General features: G+C 35.4%; 1 protein-coding gene across 3 annotated transcripts in view; it reads right to left on the minus strand.

Annotated features, from left to right (window-relative positions):
- Nucleotides 1-6,218: 6,218 nt before the first annotated feature.
- The window catches only part of mapk1 (mitogen-activated protein kinase 1), a 39,210-nt gene continuing 19,301 nt past the window's right edge, over nt 6,219-26,127 (minus strand). Inside the window, exons 2-10 of one of the 3 annotated variants that reach the window (XM_067405581.1) lie at nt 22,012-22,194; nt 18,854-19,043; nt 18,147-18,263; nt 16,877-16,991; nt 14,587-14,718; nt 14,199-14,308; nt 10,834-10,856; nt 10,728-10,753; nt 6,219-9,064 (exon numbers count right to left, since the gene is read on the minus strand). In XM_067405581.1, coding sequence (XP_067261682.1) covers nt 8,958-9,064; nt 10,728-10,753; nt 10,834-10,856; nt 14,199-14,308; nt 14,587-14,718; nt 16,877-16,991; nt 18,147-18,263; nt 18,854-19,043; nt 22,012-22,194 — 1,003 coding nt within the window. In that variant the 3' untranslated portion in view covers nt 6,219-8,957. Of the gene's footprint in view, nt 9,065-10,727; nt 10,857-14,198; nt 14,309-14,586; nt 14,719-16,876; nt 16,992-18,146; nt 18,264-18,853; nt 19,044-22,011; nt 22,195-23,411; nt 23,689-26,127 lie in introns of those variants that run through there. The other 2 variants (XM_067405579.1, XM_067405580.1) reach the window with 2 other exon arrangements.

Genomic DNA, 26,127 nt, shown 5'->3' on the forward strand with positions numbered 1-26,127 from the left:
CAGCAAATATATATTTTTTTCTCACGCTGTAGTGTAGATAATTATCCAAAACGTTTGAAAATGATCAAATGAATTCAAAAATAATCAGTTTATAGCATTTTGTGGTTCACTTAAATTCAAATATTACACTATAAATAAAAGAGAGAAAAACGCTATAGGGTTAAAAAGGGTTAAATTATATAAGTACTTTGTTAAGATCACTAATATTAATTTCACATCTTTACCAAAATTATTTGTTTAGTCACAACTGTATGTTCTCATTAAATTTCCCCATTTCGTTCTTTAATTATTTCTAACTCGCTGGGTAGAATGTATTTTGAACTTTAAAAGACGCCTCGCAATTTTGATACCGTGCGTTTGCTTTTGAAACGTTTCCCTCGAAGATTTTTGTGAATATATATATATATATATGTTTATAATGACGACATTCTCTTCCGCAGACATGGAAACCAATCAGGGTGAGAATTATTTGTGTCAAACCAATCAGCTGCCGTCACAGAGCCAATCACCGCAGGCTCCGCACTCTAGACAAACACAGAGCCCGCGCTCACAGCATCTTGTTTTCGATATTGCGCGTTCACTGCAGAGACACGTGCCAATTCGCACGGCAGCGCGCTCCAGTCCTTATAGATATAACACGTGGTTCGGGTAAACAACGCGAAGGCCCGGATGTTGATGCTTTAAATTAGACAACAGCTATAAGGTCATCAGCTGTAATTGAAATATTTGTTGTAATGATAATTATGATATAGCTCTAGTGATGATAATAATAATAATAATAATTATTATTATTAAATAAGCCTGTTTGGCGAAATACAAGTAGAGGTCTGGAGAACTGCCTCGAATAATAATAATAATATATGATAAACGATAGCCTCTAACTCATTCTCCGCAGTTGTTATTTAGCATCTGCGGTCATTAGGTATAATTTTAAGGAGAATGAAAAAATGTTCTTCATCATAAATATAGTTAAGCTCTGTCGCCATCTACTGTACCAATACTGCCATTGCTCTAAACGCTACAGGCATGTTCATTATGATTACAGATATAATACAACCATTGTCCAGTGCCTTTGCTAAACTGCAACGTATTAGTTATACATACTATAAATAATAATAATTATGATAATAGTAATAATTATTATTATATAGCACTCTTTTAGCTTACAGCATTACTTGAAGAATGATTAAGGGCAAGACATTTCTTTTCAAGCAGTGACCTATTTAATAGTAATTTTTAGGCTAATTAATGCAAAAAAACAAAACAAAGAAACCTAGGAAGCTATAGATTTTCATGTGTATATATATATATATATATATATATATATATATATATATATATATATATATATATATATATATATATATACCTCCTGCTTACAATGTGTGGAAAATAATATAAAGATGCTGTTATATATAATTATTTGCGCTTATTTGTAGTACTAAAGCCAAAATAAATTTATTATTTATTGCGAATATTGCGACAACTTACCCCATCATGTGACAACATGTTATTACAGAAGACATTTTCAATGAATTGTGACAACATGCCCTGCTGTTTTACAGGAGATATTTTCAATGAACAGTATCTTTTTCCTAGCTGAAATGTTCAACCTCTAAGACTTTAAGATTTGTCTAAACAGAAATGAACCCTCAAAACATAGTAAAATGTAACCGCTAGCCCCAGTCTCCCTTATTTGCAATTGCCTCCTGACAGTTGGAGTTTCAAATAAAGACACTGCCATCATGCATTAGTGTTGGACGAGGATCTAAGCATTTATGATGAATTATTAGGCTATGTAATAATGCATCTCTCAGGAAAGCATTTATCCTGTATGCTTGTCATCAAGAACAGCCACAGCATATTTCTCTTCTAACTCTGAGGGTTAACGAGGAGCCTAGTTTATTTTTTATTGATTGTCTAAATAGTTCACGCAGCAGACGCTGCCACTGGTTGTCAGGGATGGCAGGCTCTCACAGGAGCCCAATCAGGCTCATGCTTATCGTATTACATCACTGCACTTTACCTTTTCTTATTCACTCAATCAAGAGCGCAAAGAGGAGCACATCTGTTACCGTGCCAACCAAGACAACACAATGGAATCAGAGCATTTCGTCACTCCCCTACAACTGAACAATGCTGCCACATTTTAACTCCAGCAGCTGATCAGATAAACTTGTTTGTCATAAGCTTGTCTGCTTAGTTAAATCCAACACACGAAATACTAGAACTAAAAATAATTATTATTATTTTAAATGTAGCACTATTACTACATTTACACTGCCAAGCTGGCATAGAAGCACTTCTGCGGCATTTAAGTGTCTTTACACGGACTGTTTGATGGTGCTCAGAGATGGCATCAATGCATTTATACAGCAATTACAACTGTATGATTTGATACTATGGGCTGGTGTGGGTCAGAGCAGGCATAATTTAGTATGGCTTTTATATGGCATTGCATCTTTACACTGAATTTTGAGCAGGCAGAGAGCAGCCTTAACTTGTCTATGTAAAGATACACAACACTACTTAAAGAACTGATTAAGGGCAACTAACTAAGGCTTCTTTACACAACAAATTTAGGGCTGCTCTGTGCCTGCTCAAAATTCTGTGTAAAGATATAATGCTACACAAAAGCCAGACCAAATTATGCCTGCTGTGACCCACCTCAGCTCTTATAGTGTCAAAGTATAGTTGAAATTGCTGTGTAAATGCATTTATGCCACCTCTGAGCAGCATTAAAAATTCAGTGTAAAGACATAAATGCTAGCTCAGAAATGCTTCTGTGCCAGCTTTGCAGTGGAAATTTATATTGATCTAAGGCATTTTACACAGACAAGTTAATGCTGCTCTAAATTCTGTGTAAAGACGCAATGCAGCATAAAAGCCAGACTAAATTATGTCTGCTCTGACCCACCTCAGCCCCTATAACAATATGCAGTTAAAATTGTTGTGTAAATGCACTTATGCCACCTCTGAGCAACATTAAATTGTCTGTGTAAAGACAATTAAATGCCACTTCAGAAATGCTTCTGTGCCACCTTTGCAGCGTAAACTTAAAGGGTTAGTTCACCCAGAAATTAAAATGATGTCATTAATGACTCACCCTCATGTCGTTCCAAACCCGTAAGACCTCCGTTCATCTTCAGAACACAGTTTAAGATATTTTAGATTTAGTCTGAGAGCTTTCTGTCCCTCCATTGAAAGTGTCTGTACGGTATACGGTCCATGTCCAGAAAGGTAATAAAAACATCATCAAAGTAGTCCATGTGACATCAGTGGGTCAGTTAGAAGTTTTTGAAGCATCAAAAATACATTTTGGTCCAAAAATAACAAAAACTACGACTTTATTCAGCATTGTCTTCTCTTCCGGAATTCTATCCATTGAATTGATTCCACTGAATCCTTTCATCTGTCGCCGTGGTTGTTTTTGGCGATTAGGATATCCGCGACATGCTATATTTTTATGCTAAAATGGTGCATAAGTGTGCAATACCAAAATACAAACAATGTAGAATAGCTTGAATGTAGCGTGCGTCTCCCTCAGACTGTAAACGAAGCTCGGGCACACCGGATAACACGTCAGCAGCGTCTTACATCAGCAGCGTCAATGCGGAGTTGTGAACCACAATCCGGAGCAGAAGGGGGCGGTAATGCACCAAAAAGCTGGATGCCAACCGCCGTAAAACAGGAAAGAAGAAGAAGCGGAGTCGTGAACGCGGATTGACAACAGACCCGGAAGAGAATACAATGCTGAATGAAATCGTAGTTTTTGTTATTTTTGGACCAAAATGTATTTTCGATGCTTCAAAAACTTCTAACTGATCCTCTGATGTCACATGGACTACTTTGATGATGTTTTTATTACCTTTCTGGACATGGACAGTCTACGGTACATACATTTTCAATGGAGGGACAGAAAGCTCTTAAATATCTTAAACTGTGTTCCGAAGATGAACGGAGGTCTTACGGGTTTGGAACGACATGAGGGTGAGTCATTATGCGATGATCGCGTAAACGATTGGCTGATGTTTTTAAGGCCCTACTTCGTGCACAGATGATGTATATTAATATTATTACTTTCAGTGCACCTAATAAATAGTCTTTTATCAGTTAGTAAAGACAGTTTCAAGTAATATTGCAAAAATGTATAAAACAACACATCCTCTGTAGCACCTTTAATGACAATTTTCATTTTTGGGTGAACTAACCCTTTAAGGCCTCTGTGCTGGCTCAAACTTCTGTGTAAAGATATAATACTGCATAAAAGCCAGACCAAAATATTCCTGCTCTGACCCACCTCAGCCCTTATAGTGTCAAAGTATACAGTCGAAATTGCAGTGTAAATGCATTTATGCCACCTCTGAGCAGCATCAAATAGTCTTCGTAAAATAGCCTGTGCCACCTTTTGCAGTGTAAATTTAGCATAATTTAGCATATGGATTAGTCCCAAATTTACACTGCAAAGGTGGCACAGAAGCGCTTCTGAAGGTGGGTCAGAGCAGGCATAATTTAGTCTGGGCTTTTATGCTGCATTGTGTCTTTACACAGAATTTTGAGCAGGCACAGAGCAGCATTAACTTGTCTGTGTAAATATGCCTTAATGCAACAAACAAAACTCCTCAAAAACAAAGACCCCCTTCATAAAATATTTATTTTCATGTATAGCCTTTATATACAGCTTATAAAAACTAGATGATAAAAGGATTTGCTTTGCTTGCTATTTTTGAAACTGATAGCATTTTTGTTTATCTGTTTCTACAGAATATTAGATTATTTTAACATCAAGGCTGTTTACAGGTTCCCATTGTGACAATTTACCCCATATAGTGTGCCCCACAAGACATTTTCAATGAACAGTATCTTTTTTTCCTGGCTGATATGTTCAACACATTCAAGATTAGTCTGTAGACCTTATTCACAGCAGCAGTATTTTTAGCGAGGCTGTGAGAGATAGACATACATCTTTTCAGTGGGTTACTGTTATTTAATTGGTTTTTTGGATTGTTCTGCTGCCGAAACACTGCAAAAATATATTTCCAAGAAATTTCAGTAGACAAAAAAATCCAGACAACATGAGCTGTGGAAAATTATAAGTGATCTAGGAGCTTTATACAGCTTTTTACAGCAGATGCCATTGAAAACAAGTCTATCCATCACAGCCAAAGGACTATACAGTCCAACACATGAAGCACTAATATCAAGGAGGAAACATGAGGCAGAAATATAATACAATTTGTTTTATTCTGCTGTTTCTAGGTTACATGACTTGGCAGATGCAGAGATCAATATCGGTAACGAACGTTGGCCGTCTTTTTGAGCAGTAAAAACAAGCCTTTGAGACATAATGCCACTTTTTTCAATAGATTCAAAAGATTTTAATCTATTTTTTTTAAATGTTTGTAATCACAAGTTTCCCCAGTGACTTTACCGACACCCTCTGAATTGCATCCAAGGGTCCAAAGCCTGGGGGTTTCGAAGCTTGTAAGTGAAATTCACAACAAAAGTTGGCCATTGCTAACAAAAAGGAGATTAATACACAGAGACATTTTTTACAAGATTAATAATAAATCACTAGACATTCATTTTTACAGTAAAAACAGTTCTGCACAAAACTCTCAAGAACTGAAGGCAAAATGCAACAGGATCAAACCAGGTAGGGCAGAAATAAAAGGCGCATTTGAAGAGTTCATTTGCAAAAACCGATAAACGCCATTTTTAAAAAAAATGAACTAAGTGCTGTGCATTATTCTCCATATATAGCACGTTCTGTACCCTAAATCCATTTTGTCAGAAGAGCCGGTTTTGCCCACTTTCAGGCATCGCAAGTTCACGTTTTACAGCAGAAGCCGACAAGCGCCCTTGTTTGTGTACAGACAGAAACCGAAAAGTCCGTTTTAGCGAATCAGCGCGCAGTATTCAGGTCAGGTGACAAGGCTTCTAGTCACTTCAAAAAGACGCGTTAGCTGAGGAAAGTTTTATCAAAGCTCACTAAAAGTGATCGAGGATTTATGATTTCGACTCCTGTAAGTCCTTGTACACCATACACGACTTACATGCTGAAAAATTGGTTGTCCTTTTGCTTGTGTGTGTGTGTGCGCGCGCGCACGTGCGTGTGTGGATGAGTGCGTGTGTGTGTACTTGTGTGCCGATCTGTGTGTGTGTGTGTGTGTTTGAGAGAGAGAGAGAGCGTGTGTGTGTGTGTGTGTGTGCCGATCTGTTTGTTTGTGTGTGTGTGCGCGTGCGCGCGCGCGCGTGGGTGGGTGGGTGTGTGTGTGCGTTTGTGTGCACATGTGTGTTTGAGAGTGTTTTAAATGCAATTACTTGGGTTTTGTTTAACTATGAAACATGAAATGTGGAGTTATCTGCTTTTGCCAAAAAAACGACTGTTGGAGTTATCTGCTTTTGCTAAAAAACAAACTTTTAATATATATATAAAACATACTTTCAATGAATTTTATTTTTTTAATTTACCTGTATTTTTTAGAGTTATCATTTCTTAATCAAAACAGCCCAACTGCAGTTTGATTGTTATTACTTGAAATGCACAATAAAAAAAACATGATTTGTGAGAATTCATAAAAATGGAGTTATCTGTTTTTGCAAATAAACTCTTCATTTATTTTTCTTTATACTTCCTCAAACGAATCACAAAAATCACAAAAGCTGTGACAAATAGGACTTAAAATTACATAAAGAGAATTGAGAATTTTTTTTGGTTTTCACTGTTTTTTTAAATATATATATAAATTTATATATATTTATAATTTCAAGAGTATACCGCAAAAAAGTCACAACTGATCCCCAACAAAACAAAGCTGCACGATAAATGTATTCGTGATGCATAAAGGCACACAGAAACAGACAGGCTGCACACTGATTCGGCAGAAGCTATCTTACAGAGTTTTGCTTTTTTTTTTTTTGTATTTTTTATGTATGTATTTAAGATAATAGTCCATTCTCTCCTTGATCAACCAACATCTGATACCACCACTAGGTGGCGCCTTGCCAGATACTTAAACAGGCGAAAGTAACGTGGAGTTAGTAAACCAAAGAGGAAGCAAGTGTGAGAAAGAAACACTTCGCAGAAGCCATGCACACATCAGTATCAATAACTTAATATCTTATACGTCGACTGAGCTCCATTTCCACAAACGTTCAAGTGCTATCTCGCTCACTAATTGCACAAAGGTATGCATTATTATAGCACGTACAGTTCCAGGTAGACTTTCTCTTTCATTTCTCCTGGGTCTCGACGCACAACATTATTCATTCACCAGCAGAAAATATCTTATGATTGAAATGGACTAATAAAAGGTTCATTTGCATGGCTAGAGACTTCTAATTTCCAAGTGGAAATAAACCTGGCTGATTTAGTTCATCTAAAAAGCTAATCTTGATTATTGTCATTTTTTTTTTCTTCAAACACTGAAACGAACCTGGATTTTGAAAGAAGTGCAACCAAAATGTACAAGCAAAATAAAGAGGGTTTTTTTTTTCTTTTTTCTTTTTGAACTCATAATACTCTATATAGGAAATATGAGACCACAAAAGGTTGTAACAAAATCCTGAGAGTCCAATAGTGGAATCCCCAGCAGTGTGGCACTTCCATTTTCTTTGTATAGAAAGCTTTTTAACAGTCATGCAAGGGCACAGTCTTATTGATACAAGGCGGCTGGGGGTGGACAGGGAAAGCAAAAAGAGAAAGAAATATGCAAAAAAATAATAATGAATGAATACAGATGAGCAGGCACTGTACGTTTATAACAAACATTGATTAGTTTACCAGTTACGATTAAAAAACTCAAGATTGTTCTTTGTCCCGTGACAGAAGTTCCTCTAAACCTAGCTAAGCGATAAAGTCCAGTTCCTAAATGGACCTACACACATCTTTAGATTCAAAAACACCTGGATTTTGGGAAATACATTCACCTGCATAGAACTTGTCTTTTTTGCAGGTAATGTGAGTGCTTAGGTCAACTTTTGGACACAAGTGGTGTCGTAACATCTTCAAAGCGGCCTTTTCTTTGGTGCTTAAGCAAATTTAACAGATTAGTCTCTTTTCTAGGGTTTATCGTGACTATTAATCGTGATTAATCGCATGCAAATTAAGTTTGTTTACATGCGTGTACTGTGTATACTTATTATGTATATATAAATACACACACATTCATGTATATATTTAACAAATATATTTATATATGAAATATTTATATATAATATAAATGATATATAAATATAAGTAAATAAATATACATGTATACATGCAAATATTTTTTAAATAAATACATGTATGTGTGTGTGTATATATATAAGATAAGATTGCCTAAAGGCACATCAAGGGGGATTGGAAAAGTTAAAATATAAAAAAAAAAAAAATGAATGAAATATTTAATCAATTTTAAGGGGTCATAAGTAAATACATATTTGCATTTAAGAAAATATATTAAAGCCTCAAAATGGCACCGTGGCAAATTTAGAGCTCTGTGCACTTTGAGGAGATTGGCGATGCACAATGTGGGTAAATGTGTGTCCACTGCATATATATAAGAATAGAGGAGATCTGAGCCCTGGTTCTCTCCCTGTTTGACCTCTGTGGGACTTCAAAATGGCTTACAGACACCTTAGAAAAGCAGCTTGTTGGAAATATTAACAGGAGGCTAAAAAGAAGCACAACACTAACACAATCATAGACGTTTCTTTTTACTTAAGTGTATCAGAGGACCAAGAGAAAAAGGGTTAATCGGAATCGAGATGGGTCCACAAACACGCAGGCACACTTTCACACAGATAAGCAAGAAGAGAGAAGGATGTGATGCAGAGGAAGAGTGTGAGAGAAGCTCTACACTTTTCTTCAATTGTAATGAGATTGAAAGAGTAAAGGAGGTGGAGAGCAGGAGGGCGCAGGAGTCCGAAGGGGTCAGATGAACTTAGAGGGCTGTCTGTAGTTTTAGGGTTCAGGAAAATGATGATGATGATGATGGTCGATGAAGACCAAAAGAGGACCACAGCGCACAGTGGTGTGGAGACAGAAGCATCAGCATGATTGAATCCAGACCAATACCTACAGACAGAAAAAAAATAGGTTTAGTTATGGTCGAAACAATACAAATCAAATTCCATCTGGGTCCAAAACTTGCAAAGTGCCAAATGAGAGTAAAAATGAGGCTTTGCAGAGTAAATGAAACACATTAGCAGGTACACTAGTATTCAAAGGTTTGGGGTAATATGCAAACAATCTGAATAACCATGTCAAGACTCAGAAGTAGTTTCAGCTTTCTAATAATATTCATGTTGGTGGCACTGTTTTGTAATCCAGGAAGTGTAAAAGGGACAGCTGCTCCCTCCAGAGAATCATCCGGAAACACTGCATGTCTTTACGCTCACAGATTCTTTATTTTATTCATATTAACAAAATGTGTTCAAAAGTTTAGGGTCAGAATTTTTGTTTTATTCAGCAAGAATGTATTTAATTGATCAAAAGTGACAAACTTTTACATTGTTACAAAATAGTTCTATTTCAAATACATTTCTAGAACTTTCTATTCATGAAAGAATCCTGTTTTATGGTTTCCACAAAAATATTAAGTAGCACAACTGTTTTCAGATGTGATAATAAGAAATGTTTCTTGAGCAGCAAATCAGCATGTGTGACCCAAGACCACAAGACTAGTCATAAGGGTCAATTTTTTAAAATTGAGATTTATACATCATGAAAGCTGAATAAGTTTTCCATTGTTGCATGGTTTGTTAGGATAGGACAATATTTGGTCGAGATACAACCTTTTGAAAATCTGGAATCGGAGGGTGCAAAAAAAGTCCTTAGAAAAGCATATCCACTCACAAAACTAAATTTGATATATTTACAGTAGGAAATGTACAAAATATCTTCATGAAATATGCGATTTATGACTGGTTTTGTGGTCCAGGGTCACATACTAAAATGATTTCTGAAAGATCATGTGACACTGAAGACTGGAGCAATGATGCTGAAAATTCTGCTTTGATCACAGGAATAAATTATATTTTAAAATATAAAAAAATTAGAGAACAGTTGATTTAAATTTTACAATATAACTATTTTTATTTTTAAACATCAGTCAGACCCCAAACATTAGAACAGTAGTGTATACGCAGTGCAAAGATATTTAGTCCTATTGGTGTGATACAGGCGTAGTATTGAAATGAATTTGCAAGTGTTGAACAAAAACTAAAAAATTTCAGATGTGTACTATGAATCATTTTAAGGGTTTAGAAATGTACAGAATGAGAGTTGGCTGGCGGACGGGTGGAAAGTTGTTTTGCTTTAATAAGGTTCTGTAAATTGGAATATAAGCATTTGTTTGTATGTACAGTATATACTTATATAGCATGTGCATGTATAGGAATGATTATTTCACATGTGTGTATGTATGCATGTACAAATGTATATATAGTTAATAACTGCAGAAAGAACTTGGTTAATTTTTGTTTGCATAAGGAAAATTCGGAGGAACTGATTTGATTTCTGTTAAGCTTATCTGTACTCTTCTTTTTTCTATTTTATTGGAGAAATAATGTACAGAATGAAAATTCCTCTAAAAAAGTTCAAAATGACTAGATCCTTTGCACTTGTTCATGGTTATTTTCCAGATATGGAAAATACACTGTCATTATTTTTTCTTTGACCATGTGATTGATTCTTTCGTCCATTTAACCCATGCATTTGGCTTCAGTCTGCAGTTTACCTGAGAGATAGGCTATGGTCTGAAGGCTGTTTGAAAGCGTGCAGTTTCTTCAAAGATCAGCTCTTTCAAAGTCTCTTTGGGCAAGTCATCCAGCTCCATTTCGAACTTAAACGGAGCCTCAGCAACAGGCTGCGAAGAATAAATAAAGCATGGGACCATGGGATAAAATGCTTTAAACACAATTACTTTCCTTATACCTACACAACAATATTAATCACTAAAGCTGTTTTTCAGTGTTGGTAGATGAAGTCCTACATACAAATTGCAAATGATATTCATCAAGTGCAGTGTTCAGTGTAGCCATGTGCAATAGGGCGGGTGCTAAACTCCATGTATGTTAAAGACACAACAAGCATCAACAAAACTGCTGTTGCGAAAAAAGGCTTACAAAAAAATTCAGAAAATGTGCTGATCACACATGACATGATAGCATCAGTAATCTTGCATTCACATGCTAAAACCATCATCACATCTTAACAGACACTCTACAGATAGTCAAAGGTTATTGTGGGCATGTGGCTAATAAAGTGCACTTCATAGTGCTCATGTCTGAAATGCTCAACCTTTGATCACCATAAACTCTAAGATATGCAAGAGCAGAGAACATGATGAAGCTGGTGTTCTTGAAAGCAGAGGACAGCAGAATACAAGTTTTTACATTTATCCTTTACTTTTTTTTTTTTAAAGTCAGTCACCCAGAATCACAAAATTATGTATAACAGTGACCAGAAGGGGACATGTTCACATGTTCAGTTTTGTTGTGGCCACAATTTATTAATTTGTGAGAACGTCATACTAACTCGTGGCCACAAGACAATTTCGTTGAGGTAACCACATTCTTATGTTGTGGCTACACAATGTGAAGACGAGATCATATGTTGAGGGAACAACATTTTTCTCGTGGCCACGAGTTTAATGGGTAAACAAACCTGTGAGTGACCATAGCAACCTGGGATTATCTGAAATGGATATTAATAAATTAATATTTTATTTTGAATTAAAGATGACAAAAAAGTGCAGAATGAAGAAAATTATTATATTAACCTATATTATAGGCTTACTATTATATTAGACACTGATCAGGCATAACATTAGGAGCACCTTCCTAATATTGTGTTAGTCCCCCTTTTGCTGCCAAAACAGCCCTGACAGCAGATCCTTTAAGTCCTGTAAGTTGCGAGGTGGGGTCTTCATGGATTGGACTTGTTTGTTCAGCACATCCCACAGATGCTCGATTGGATTGAGATCTGGGGAATTTGGAGGCCAAGTCAACACCTCAAACTCATTGTTGTGCTCCTCAAACCATTCCTGAACCATTTTTGCTTTGCATCAGGGCATATTATCCTGCTGAAAGAGGCCACAGCCACCAGGGAATACCGTTTCCATGAAAGGGTGTACATGGTCTGCAACAATGCTTAGGTAGGTGGTACGTGTCAAAGTAACATCCACATGGATGGCAGGACCCAAGGTTTCCCAGCAGAACATTGCCCAAAGCATCACACTTCCTCCACCGGCTTGCCTTCTTCCCATAGTGCATCCTGGTGCCATGTGTTCCCCAGGTAAACTCGCTGACATGCACCCAGCCATCCACGTGATGTAAAAGGAAACATGATTCATCAGACCATACTACCTTCTTCCATTGCTCTGTGGTCCAGTTCTGATGCTCACGTGCACACTGTTGACACTTTCGGCGGTGGACGGGTCAGCATGGGAACCCGGACTGGTCTTCAGCTATGCAACCCCATACACAACAAACTGTGGTGCACTGTGTATTCTGACACCTTTCTATCAGAACCAGCATTAAATTCTTGAGCAATTTGAGCTACAGTATCTCTTCTGTTGGATCAGACCACACGGGCCAGCCTTCGCTCCCCACGTGCATCAATGAGCCTTAGCCACCCATGACCCTGTCGCTGGTTCACCACTGTTCCTTCCTTGGAGCACTTTTGATAGATCCTGACCACTGCAGACCAGGAACACCCCACTAGAGCTGCAGTTTTGGAGATGCTCTGACCCAGACATCTAGCCATCATAATTTGGCCTTTGTCAAACTCGCTCAAATCCTTATGCTTGACCATTTTTCCTGCTTCTATCACACATACTCTGAGGACAAAATATTCATTTGATGCCTAATATTATCTCACCCAATAACAGGTGCCGTGATGAAAAGATAATCAGTGTTATTCACTTCACCTGTCAGTGATCATAATGTTATGCCTGATCAGTGCATTACACGATATTGCCTATATTCGAATGAGAGCTTGTTATTAATAAATGTTAAAAATATAAGAACATAAAATAATATAGACCTACAAGAAAACATTTTTGTCCATCCCATCTCACAGTCTTTTAAATCCATTAACTGATCGTTTAATCTTTAATATGCATTACTATATTACTTATTATTGGTTAATTTTTTTTTATTCTAGCCTATATACTGTTATATTATGTTACTTATATGTTTTGTAAGTAGGCCTATAGATAAGAGTAAAGGAGTAAAGGATTATCTATTTCTGATAATCCCAGGTAGCTATGATCAAGCAGGTTTGTTTACACATTAAACTTGTGGCCGCGAGAAATAGACGTTGTTCCCTCAACATATGATCTTGAGGCCACAACTTCACATCGCGTGGCCACAACATGAGAATTGTTAATATGACCGAGTTAATATGTTGTAACCACGACAAAACTAAGTGAACCGAACATGTCCCCTCCTGGTCACTGTACAAAATAAGGGGTTTATTTCATTATGATGACTAATTGACTATAAATTGAAATTGCAGCAGAGTGCTTGATTCTGATTGGTCAAATCGTAGCATTGAGTGATTAAATGCTTTTGTATAATGACCACTAAACTCTATATTTTACCGTATCATATTTTACTCTCTCGTTTCAAACGAAAGCATGTTAGGAAAGCAAATCGGCATCATCTTGTGACTAGAAAAAAATGTCTGTAAAAGGCTTCAGTATTATTTTTATGCTGAGAAAAAGTACTAATAATTATAATAGTTGTTGTTGCAATGTTTGTTTTGTTGCTCTTTTTTTCCTCACATACTTTTTAGAAAGATGCTGGGGCTGACCGATATATCGCATGAGATTGTCACGCGCATTTCGTCAGTAAAGCCGGTCCCCTGATTACCGCGAAATCTCCATCACCTGCTTTCAAATGAAGCGGCATTTAATAGACAATTTAATAGACTGACAAGCCACGCAATATCACGTTCATATCGCAGATGAATCGCCTTCGATAATGAACGCGATATTGCGTGGCTTATCAGTGATCTACGGCTCTGTCTATTAAATGCCGCTCCATTTGAAAGCAGGTGATGGCGATTTAGCGGTAATCAGGGAACCGGCTTTACTGACGAAATGTGCGATATATCTCATGCGATATATCAGTCAGCCCTAAAAGATGCCATTATCAAAAGTTGTCCTGCTGGAATTAAGAAAGAAAAGTAGTAGCGAACTGACCTCATCTGTGGGGTCATAGTACTGTTCCAGGTATGGGTGAGCAAGTGCCTCCTCCACCTCAATCCTCTTATGAGGGTTGAAGGTCAACATCTTATCCAACAGGTCCAACGCTACAAGAAAACAGAGCCAAATATATACATAGTACTCAAACCCAAATATCACACCAGTTCATTAAAAGCAATCCTAGTGGATGCTACTTATTTGTAATAGATGTTACTAAGTACACTTCTGCTAAGCTTTTAATTGTTATAACCAGAAATTAAAATATCAGTTGTAAAATTACTTGCAAGTCACTTGTGAGTATGTATACTGGCATTTAAGGTGGCTTTGCCTCCAAAATACGAGGACTAGTTTCCTTTTATCAAGGTGTGTGGAGTTGAACTCTGACCTTTAGGGTCTGCGTTAGGAAACAGGCGGTTCCAGGGCACTTTGCAGCGGAGAGGAAGTGACAGCAGGTAATTCCTTGCCTTAATATTGATGATGCAGTTGAGGTCCTCCTGAGAGGGGGAGCCCAAAATACCTACAGGAGAAAGAAAAGACAAATAAAACTGATTAGAGTCTTGAGGGAGGATAGGACATAAGGAGTAAAGCAATAAGGAATCAAGAGGATGAAGCAGAAATGTGTATAGAAATTATGAAAATATAAACAAGGAGTGAAAGGGAATAAAAGCAAAAGAGAAACAAATATTAAAATATTAAAAATGCCAGGGAGATGCGTTTTCAATTTTGATTTAAAAATGGTAATCGAAGGTGCAAGGCAGATGCCCAAAAGCAATTGGTTCCAGTGAAATATTACATTTAAAAAAATTGGTTTTCTATTTTAATATATTTTAAGATGTAATTTATTCCTGTGATGACAAAGCTAAATGTTCAGCATCATTATTCCAGTCTTCAGTGTCACATGATCCTTCAAAAAATTATTCTGATAAGCTGATTTGCTGCTCAATAAACATTTCTTACTATTATCAATGTTGAAAATATTTGTGCTGCCTAATATTTGTGTTTAATATATTTTTATAATATATTTTTTAAATATATTTTTGAACGCATTCTTGCTGAATAAAATTATTAATCTCTTTAAAAAAGAAAAAAAAATGTTTAAGTAGTGCACTATGAGAACAACCTATCATTCAACCTAATTGAGTAACATAACTGAGTTCACTGACCATTTATGAACACTAAGCTGCAAAAATGGTTCATTCTGAAACAGTATTGACATCAGAACCATGAGCTCATTAACATATAACCACTCATGTTTACATAACTATTCAGTAGCTGTGATTAATGACAGTGTGACTATACAACATGGAGATTAGCCCATCATAAAGGAGGTCATTTGCATGTGGAAATCTTTGAAGTACAAAAGGAAAAACAGCCTATTTAATTTGAAATTATAAAACAATTGTTACAATTGTACACACAATTGTAGAATATAGCACATTTAATAACCTAACTACACAATGCCATTTTTGGTTGCTGTGGACACCAAATTAAACAAATGCAAGAAAAGAAATGTTCAGAGAAAGAAAGCTGGTACAACAATAACCCAGTGTGCCAAGCTAATGATGTGCACACACAATCTAAATGAGGAAATAAGTAGCGTTATCAACAGGGAAACATCTGCTTGCACAGGCCAGACGGGTTCAAAGAAGCACATGTTAATGGAAGAAAGTGTTACTACACAGATCATCTCTTCGGGAGCCATCACTATGGGTTTGATGGGAAAACACCCTCAAACACACATAGCAGCATGGACCGTTATCAGCCTGTTGCAGGGTCAAAATCAACAGCATCTCTGACAGGAAACACTGAGTTTATAACTCATGCAAAAAGCGGAGAAAGGAAAAATAAAGAGAAGGGAAGCGACTGACATCTGATGTGCTTCGAATTGAAGGGGAAATGATGATTAAGACTTTTTGGCGATAACCATCAGATGCTTATCTCAGTCTTACGATGCAAAACTGACCACAATGCATCATGTTTCAGCCCAGAGATGAATGGCCTATGCTGAGCTTTTGAAGAGCGCTCGATGTACATCAATTATTCAGAGCGAGTAAGCATGTTTTCCATTATAGATGGACAGCTTTATGAAAACTGAGGAAAAAAACTCTAAAGTATCTTTAGAAGAAGAATTTAATTTGCACAATGTAATGTTTGTCTTTCATATGCCCCATGTGATTTAAGTACTCACCTTCTCAACAATCCACATGAAAAACAATGTTCATAATTAGGGCTGCACAATTTGAGGGAAAATCTAATTGCAATTTTTCAGCTAGAAATTTTGATTTAAAATGCAATATTTTTAAGGTTTGCTGTGCTTGTCTGTAGGGCTACAAAACTTGACCAAAAATGTTATTATTATGCACCAATATGACTATTATTATTATTTATTTTTATTAAATTAAAAAAGAAAAACATAATGGTAATAATTTTATAAAAAGATAATACTTCTATAATTCTAAATTTCTTCTTCCAAAGGAAGCCCTTAATACTGCAGTCCGTTAGCGTTCATATTCATCTCAATGCAGCTCTGGAAGTATGTGACCTGAAATCTACAGCTTTTTGAGTTGCAATCAGCTATAAATATCATGTGGCTACACACTATACTTACAGGAAAATTACATCATGACAATGATGACTGGCTGTTGAAAATATAAAAAGTCCACAGGGTTGATTACCTAAGATGTGGTTAAGCTGATCCAGATAGTGTTTTCCAGGGAAGATGGGTCTGTTCGAAAGCATCTCAGCCAGAATACAACCAACCGACCATATATCAATGGACTTAGTGTAACCCTGAGATAGAGAGACATAGATATAAAGAGATTGCTATCAACATTTACACAAAAGTGTTTTTAACATGCATTATTTGGGGATATATGTCATAGTAATATGATACAGCAGTCTTGGAAGTACCATGGTAAATCAATATGGTAGTTATTAGGGATGCACTGAAATAATTCTGGGCTGAAACTTCTAGATGCACTTGGCCGAAAACCGAAATCAAAGATGCTTTTTAAAAATTATTTATTTTAAAATTAGCTTCTTTTTGTATAATTGTTTTAATATTAGAGTTTTTGGTAACACTTTACAATAAGTTTCACTAGTTAAACATTAGTTAATGTCTTAACTAACATGAACTAACCATGAACAATACATTTGTTACTGTATTTACTAATCTTCGTTAATGTTAGTTAATGAAAATACAGTTGTTCATTGTTCGTGTTTCATAGTGCATTAACTCATTTTCTGTGCATCCCTAGTAGTCTATTCTTATGAGAAAAAACATTTGCTTAAATTTAAGATTTTTATCATTAACTAAAATAAAGATTATAGTTAACATTAAAATATTATCGTTTACATTACATTTCATTAACATTAAAATAAAGATGAAATAAAATAAAATAAAATATAAACATTAGATGACAGTGAAACTTAGAAATGTTGCTTTGGTAAGCAACTGTAAATTACTATTAATTACTCTACTAACTGGAAAAAATTAAAACAATCAAAACCATAAAATAAACCTAAATGGTAATATAAAAACTAATAAAAGTGACAAAAAAGCACACATAAAACAAAATAACTAAAAAATAAACAAATTAAAATTAAAACTCAAAATATTAATAAAATCTATAATAGTAAATAAACAATACTAAAAGAACAGTTTAAATTCAGCATAAACATGTTTTTACATGTCTTCTGAAGATTTGAACATTGAGTAATACAGGAAAGAGAATATAAATATGGCATTAATACACAGACATTTCCAGAAACCTGAATTAATTTCTTGCGAATGCAACAGCTCAACACCAAACTGCTGACTGACGGTCGCACGCACAGAGCAACCAAACAAACACTTGAGACAATAACACTGTTAACCAGATCAAACTAATCAGTGTTTGAATGATCTGTGCAACAAAATTTGAAAGATCAACACTGATTTCTCACCTTAGAATTGAGCATAATCTCTGGTGCACGGTACCAACGTGTGGCTACATACTCCGTCAGGAAGCCGGTGTGGTCATGGTCTGGATCGGCCACCCGGGCGAGCCCAAAATCACAGATCTAAATAAGCATTAACAGAGGTTACAGACATATGTGAGTAAGCGGAGCCTGCTGTGACTTTAATTCAATAATGGTATGGTGTGGTGACAGTGGATTTAAAGGTTTATGGGTGCTATTTTTTCCTTTGTTAAATTACTTTCTCATACTATACGACTATATGTGAAACCACAGAACAGTGTAAAATGACAAAACATACCACCAATGTTAAATGTTAAACATAAATTTCTTACACAAATATATGATCCAAATTGTATGTAATTTCATTTACATTTATTATACAAATATTTGATCATTTTATTAATTTCACTTACATTTTTTAATTTTATTTATATGATCTCACTCTTGTCTGTCGTTTTCTGTGCAACTTGCTATCTGTACAGGCTGTTTTGTGAAATGGAATAATTTCATATTTATAACATTTATAGAAAACAATATTAGCAAAATGGAAGTTATGTGCTTTTTTGTACAACCAACAGGTGCAGCATTCTGAAAACATCTTTTCAATTCTATTTGGTGACGCAGAAATGACACGCTTCACCTTTAAATGTGTTTGAAATGGCATGATGGCATAGAACCGCAGTGTGCTTCACCTTGAGGTCGCAAGTAGTGTTGAGCAACAGGTTAGATGGCTTCAGGTCTCGGTGGAGAACGTTTGCCGAGTGGATGTACTTTAGACCGCGCAAGATCTGGTACAGGAAGTAACAGATGTGGTCATTGCTCAAGTGCTGCGTCTTCAACAGCTTGTATAAGTCTGTCTCCATCAGATCCTGTACAATGTAGCTATGGTTTGTTAATGTCAAGGTCAAACATAAAGCTTGGGGTTCAGAAAATGTTGCATATAAGAACTGATAAAAAGCTTTAAGTTCATGCACAATGTGTCATTTAATGTGAAAATCTTCTGAACCCTTTTTGTACATTAAATCAGATTTTAACATAATCCATGATTTAAATGTTATTCAAAAGAGTTTTTGGGGTATTATTCAGCTTTCAGGTATCTACGCTACGTTTCAAATTTTTGGGGTCAGTAATTTTTTTAAACAAATTAATAGATTTGAGCAAGGATGCATTCAATTGATGAAAAATGACATTAAAGACATTTATAAGGTTACAAAAGATTACTATTTCAAATAAAAATTGTTATTTTGTTCATCACAGAATCAAAAAAAAAATAAAAACATGTCTTCACAAAAATGTTAAGCAGCACAACTGTTTTCAACATTGATAATAATAAATGTTTCTTGAGCAGCAAATCAGCATATTAGAATGATTTCTGAAGGATCATGTGACACAAGACTGGAGTAATGATGCTGAAAATCCAGCTTTGATCACAGGAATAAATTATTTTAAAATTTGTATATTAATATTTGTGAAAGATTTTAAATTATGTTATAAATTGTAATTATATTTTAATCTATTGTATATTAATATTTGGAAAATATATTATTTTAAATTACGTTAAAATATGAAAAAAACTTTAAAATTGTAACATTATTTTACTATAATAAATAAATAAATAAATAAATAAATAAATAAATAAATAAATAAATAAATAAATGCAGCCTTGGTGAGCATAAGAGACTGATCCCAAACTTTTGAATGGTAGTGTATATGCCAATTAATCTTAAAAATTGACATTTTTATATGATTTATTCCTCAAAAGTACAAAAATGTAAATAGAATCACTACAGAACTGGAACAGAATTAGAACTAGTAAAAGGATTAGTTCACTTCAGAATTAAAATTTCCTGATAATTTACTCATCCCCATGTCATCCATGTTCATGTCTTTCTTTCTTCAGTCGAAAAGAAATTAAGGTTTTTGAGGAAAACATTCCAGGATTTTTCTCCTTTTAGTGGACTTCAATGGGGTACAACGGGTTGAAGGTCCAAATTGCAGTTTCAGTGCCGCTTCAAAGAGCTCTACACGATTCCAGCTGAGGAATAATGGGGTGTTCGCACCAGAAAAATAAATTGCGCAATTCGCATGTAGTTGGATGCTTGAACATTTTGAGTTTACCCACTTCACAACAGACAATAAAATTTGCGTCATGAGAGGGGCTCTCCCTCTCCTTTAAATCTGTATCCCAGACTCTTCCACTTCTTTCTGCACACTTCCTCTGAATAAACAACACGTCAGTGGGAAAGTAGTTGTAAAATATAGCGAATAGGCTCAATTTGCCGGCTTTAGCTAGCTTGTAGTCTCAATATGTATATATATAACTCAAATTGAGTAAAGACCGTTTTTTTACAACTTACCAAATTGTCCAACCTCCTCACTCACTTTCTTCCAAGCAAGATCCTTTTTATATAAAAGTATGAAGATGTATCGTACAGCGACGATGATTTTGTCCTCCATTGTTGTTTCGGATTTCTGCCTCTGCTCGTAATCACGTCACTACTAGAGCAAGCTCCTGATTGGTTAACGCAAAGTTCAGATTTTTCAACTTAGGCCTATGAATAAAAGGCCTATCATGTTGGAAAGATCAATGCGCGACATAGGCGGAAGTACCGCGGTACAGCGAAAAACTCCATGTCATTTTCTCCTCCATCTTCAAAATCGTTTTAAAATTTTAAAAAAAAATTTTGTAAAGACTGTGTGACTTAGTCTTTGCACGTCCGCTTTGTAAGACACTGGATCGGTACTTCTGCCTACGTCACATGTGACCTTTCTAATATGATTACGTTTTGCATGACACATCGCAGAGTATTGCAAGATGAGCATTTGTGGTTAAAAAGTATATACTTTTTTTTTTTTTTTTTTAAGAAAATGACTGATCGTTTCGCTAGATAAGAGCCTTATTTCTCATCTGGTATCATGTAGAACCCTTTGAAGCTGCACTGAAACTGCAATTTGGACCTTCAACCCGTTGTAATCCAGTAAAGTCCACTACATGGAGAAAAATCCTATAATGTTTTCCTCAAAAATCTTTGAGGATGAAAATTTCTTTTCATCTGTAGAAAGCAAGCCATGGGGGTGAGTAAATTATCAGGAAATTTAAATTCGGAAATGAAGCAATCCTTTAAACAGCTCACAATTCCCATGCCTGCCAACAAGGGTAAGTAGTAAATCTTTGTTTATTTCAGGCTGTGACAAGCTAAAAGCTTCTGGATATTTAAAACAACAACAACCTCAACAACAAAAAGCACAAGTCTTTTGATATGTTCTGTATTAATTTCAGCAGGAAATACATAAGCACAAGAAAGAAAATTGTGGTCTTTAAAATCTTGTGTTTCTTCTCCCTTCAACAGCAGCAGCTCTGGCATGATGCTAATCACACTACAACAACACAGCGATTAGATCATGCAAAACTACTCTCACTATCCACACGCCTACAGACTATTGATTTCGGTCCTAAAATTAACTCTTTACTAGAGATTTTTGCATTGTCTCCGCCTACACAGTTGGAAAAAAATCGTAGTTTGTGCCAGAGGCCATATTTTCAGCCTGAACACGTATATTTAAAAAGCTAAACTGAAAAATTGAATGAGTTTGAATTTAAATACATCTTAATCTCTCTTTTTGCTTTAATGATGGCAACACTTGAACTGATAAACATAAAACCTGATGAATATGTTGTCCAGCATTAAAAAAAGCATCTTGAGCTTCAATGGAAGAGCAGCTGACTGTCGTACCAAAGGAGTCACATGATCATTGTCACTAATTTACTTGTATGATTATTTACCTAGAAATAGGACAGAATAATAAAATCCTAGAACTTTGTTTATTTCCAGTCTAAAAAAAAGGATACACGTCTTTCATCTGGTCGATGGTGGGTGTGCGGATGATGTCATTGATGCCGATGATGTTCTCGTGCTTGAAGCGGAGCAGGATTTTAATCTCACGGAGTGTGCGCTGACAGTACGTCTGGTGCTCAAACGGACTGATCTTCTTTATCGCCACACGCACTTTATTATCACGATCATACGCTGAGCTGAAAAGAAGCAAAAGAGGAGACATCATCAGATCAAGCATCTGTTTTCTTAAGCCGGGTGCACACTGTACAATTTATAACAGTCCTTTGCGACTGTTGCTTGTCAGACTGTACGAACATGATCCCCGCTGTAAGCCACGTCACACTGTAGGATCTCAGTTGTCATTAATGTCAGATTCTATGGCAGTCAAGATGCGTTAAAAACGGATGCATGCAAGAAGACTCGTCCAGAGTTTTACATCAATCCGTGACACATTCAGCGACTTAATTTTGATCATGGCTTGTCTTGAAATGAAAAATAGAAAAAAAAAATGAAGACTATGTGTGTGAAGCAAGTGGTGGTTCGTAGCAGTCTCGCTTATTGTCTCATCAGGTTCTGCGCTCCTACTGGTTTTTGATTTGGCGGTTGTCTTAGGAGAAGTCACACCGCAGGACTGTGCGTCAAAACTTGTGACACTGCCAGAATTTTGTCAGAGGTAAAATTTGATCGCAACAATAAATCAATCGGCTGTTGAAGAACATGTCAATCTAGTGATCAAAGACTTCCGATTTTGGCGTAAGACCAGAGGAATCTTTTAGGATTCTCAATTTTTCTCAGCTGGCCAAATCGTGGCCAAAATCGTTAAGTGTGAACCAGGCTTTAGTTACAAAACATAACAGTTCATTAATCAAAGAATAAAAGAAAACTGAACAAAAAATATGACATTTTTGCCAAGTGACACAAAGTGTCAACTGGCAGTGGAAAATACAGTGGAAAATACAATGTGAACGCAGATGGACTTTTCAATTTTAGGCACTTTTGCTTCTGCGGATTTTTAGAAACGTTGCTTTATAACAGTTACACAAAATGTAAATGTAGACAAAGGGTTGTGGTGGAAATGATGCTTGAAGGACTGAAAGAATGATCAAAAGCAAACGCATGAAAACATCAGTATAAATAATTTTTCACGCAATACATACAGGGTGTTTCAAAAAGATTTCAAACAAATATATTTCAAAATGGCATCATGTTACAATTGCTCAAAAAATTACAAATGCTTTAGAGAGTCATCAAGTTTTAATAACCATTTGATAAATGCTCTATACGATATTTGAATTTGTCCCAAATGCTTCTCAGAGTTTCCACTGAAGTCACCGCTGCCGTGATTCTGTTTTTAAGGTCATCTAGGTTAGTTGCTAATGGTGGCACAAAAACATGGTCTTTGATGTATCCTCACAAGAAAAAGTTGCAGGTTGTAATGTCTTGGAATCTTGGGGGCCAGGAGTGTAGTGCCAAGTCTTGGGGTCCCGTACGGCCTATCCAACGCTGAGGCAGTGTATTATTTAGGAAAAGTCGAACCTGCAGGTTAATTTGTAATTTTCTGTGCAATTGTAATGTGGCCATTTTGAAACATATTTGTTTGAAATTGGGTCCATATTTTTGAAACACCCTGTATTAAAAATGACATTATTATTTCACATTTCACTCTTTGTTTCGATTTATCATAGATTTATAAAAAAAAAATAAACAAATAAAAAAGTATAAATATTTTTCTGATGATTCATATTTTAAACATTTCAGAAGTAGCAAAAACAAAAGCATGGTTTAAAAAAAGCTTCCACAGTTATGACCTTCATATAAAAAATAAAACTGACAACAGTTAAAATAAATAAATAAAAATTAATTAATAGATAAATCAACCAAACATTCAGATACAGACTTTTAGATTTATAATTTTTAATTTTAATATTTTAAGCATTTGAGAAGTTGCAAAACCATAATGTGACCTTCATACAAAAGAAAAACTTTATCAAAATAAAGTTTTCAAAAGGAATTATAATACTTTTAATGTTGGATATTAATGTTTTAAGTTTTGAAGAAGTTGGGGAGAAAAAAAAAAAAAAAATATATATATATATTTTAAGCATTTGAGTCACACAAAAAAAAAAAAAAAAAAGTTTAAAAACACTCAGGGGACCTGTTACCACAATTGAAATAAATGTATGGTTGAAAGTTAAAAATTCAAATTTATTGTTTTAATTAAAACTTTTAAGTTGCAAACTTTATGTCAAAATAACTAGACAAAATAATGTTGATCATTACATTAACTTAATACCATTTGTAAATTTGTTACCACTTAATTTAAAAAAAAAAAAAGCAAATTAACGCTTTAAGTTGTAGTAACGTAATGAAATTGTCTTGATAACTTCGGAAATTAGGCAGTGGATTTCTAGTTCCCAGCATGCTTTGCACAGGACTGGATAAGAATAATAAATGTTGAAATTAAGTGTTCATTTTTTTTTTTTGTTTTTAGTGAAGGGAAAGACCCGTTTGTGTTTAATGCCGTTATGTTTGACATTTAAAAGAGTTTCTGTAATGTTGAAGTTCTTCCCATTGTGCTGAAGAGTAGATATATGAAGGTAAACACATTGACTGACTGCGCTAATGCCAGTGACAAGTAATAGCTTACTTGTTCATTTAATATATATGTTAAATAAGTCAGGTTAGCATGTGCTATGATAGCTGTTGATTTGAGCTGAACTAGGTAAGATTAATTCATTCCAGGGCTACTCAACTTAATTTGTGTTTATGCTATAAATGATTAAGTTCCTCTAACTCAATGTAGCTTGAACAAATTCACTCAAAGTCATCATAACTCAAAAAATTGATGCAAACTGTTGCGTTGATTTTTTTTTTTGTCGAGCCAACACATTATTTTTTAGTGTAATGTGACCTTTAAGGCCTGTACACACCGGGACATCATCACCGCCGTTTAACGCCTCATGACTAAACAAAGGGCGCCAATGCGAGTGTGCACACAGACGCGAAAAACGGCAGGCGTAAAAGCCTCATTTTTTTAAAAAACGCATCGGGTTCATTTTTTTTATTTGATGTGCCGCGTTAAAAACTGGCCGACCAATGAGATTGCCATATTTGTTCACGTGCCTGGAGCTGCTGAAGTTACTGTAAAACACGACTTGGTGGCATTCAAGCATAAAACGGTCTAGCCACGCACACATTGATAAAAAGACAATGAAGAAGTAGTAAGTAGACGAGGAACACCCCTATGGGTGCTCTGCCAGTTCTTGGCCACACCAATACTAGATGTGTATTATATGCCATTTTATTTCTGTATTTTTATTGTTTTTTTCTTTTCTTTTACATTCAAGAAAAATAGTTGAGAATATTCATTTCATAAATATGTTTATTTGCATTACAATTTCTGACTACCATCTTCTCATGTCATGTATATGCCATATATGCCATCTGTACTTTTATCTTGTTTAATTTTATATCATAAATATGTTTATTTGCACTACCGTTCAGCACAAGAGCCATATACTGTCATGGAGTGAATTTGCACGTTCACTCGGCGCAGCTCCAGTGAAAATCGTTTGGGTATGAACATGAAAAACATCTCGAAAAACGCTGGCGATAAGCACACGTGATATTCGTCCCGGTGTATACGAGGCTTTGAGTTAAACAACTAACTAAAATAAGTTTTCAAAAGGCGTAATAATAAATTTAATGATGGATTTTCATATTTTAGTTATTTTTTTAAAAATGATTTAGAATCAAGACATTTTGAATGAGTCTTCCTTATAAAAGAAACCATTATTAAAGTAATTTAAAGTTAATAAATAAATAGTTTCCAATCAATCACCTCTAACCTTCAGCTAAACTCAAAACAGTTCCTATGGCTTTGTGTGTGTCACTCTTCTTCACACATGGGCTTCATGAATGCAAAGAACTTAAAGATGCAATCTCATCTTTATCATAACCATGACCTGATTCAAATGGTTCCCCTAAGCACTGCTGACACATTGTTAATGCTAAATCTGTGTCAGGTGCACAGATAATGCAACATCTGCACCGTTTTATCTTGCACAGCAGAAACATGGTCAAGCAGGTCACAATTTATGACGGAACGGCTGTATTTGAACTTGCATTTT

The sequence above is a fragment of the Chanodichthys erythropterus genome, chromosome 13 (assembly GCF_024489055.1).
Source record: "Chanodichthys erythropterus isolate Z2021 chromosome 13, ASM2448905v1, whole genome shotgun sequence".
NCBI classification, from domain to species: Eukaryota; Metazoa; Chordata; class Actinopteri; order Cypriniformes; family Xenocyprididae; genus Chanodichthys; species Chanodichthys erythropterus.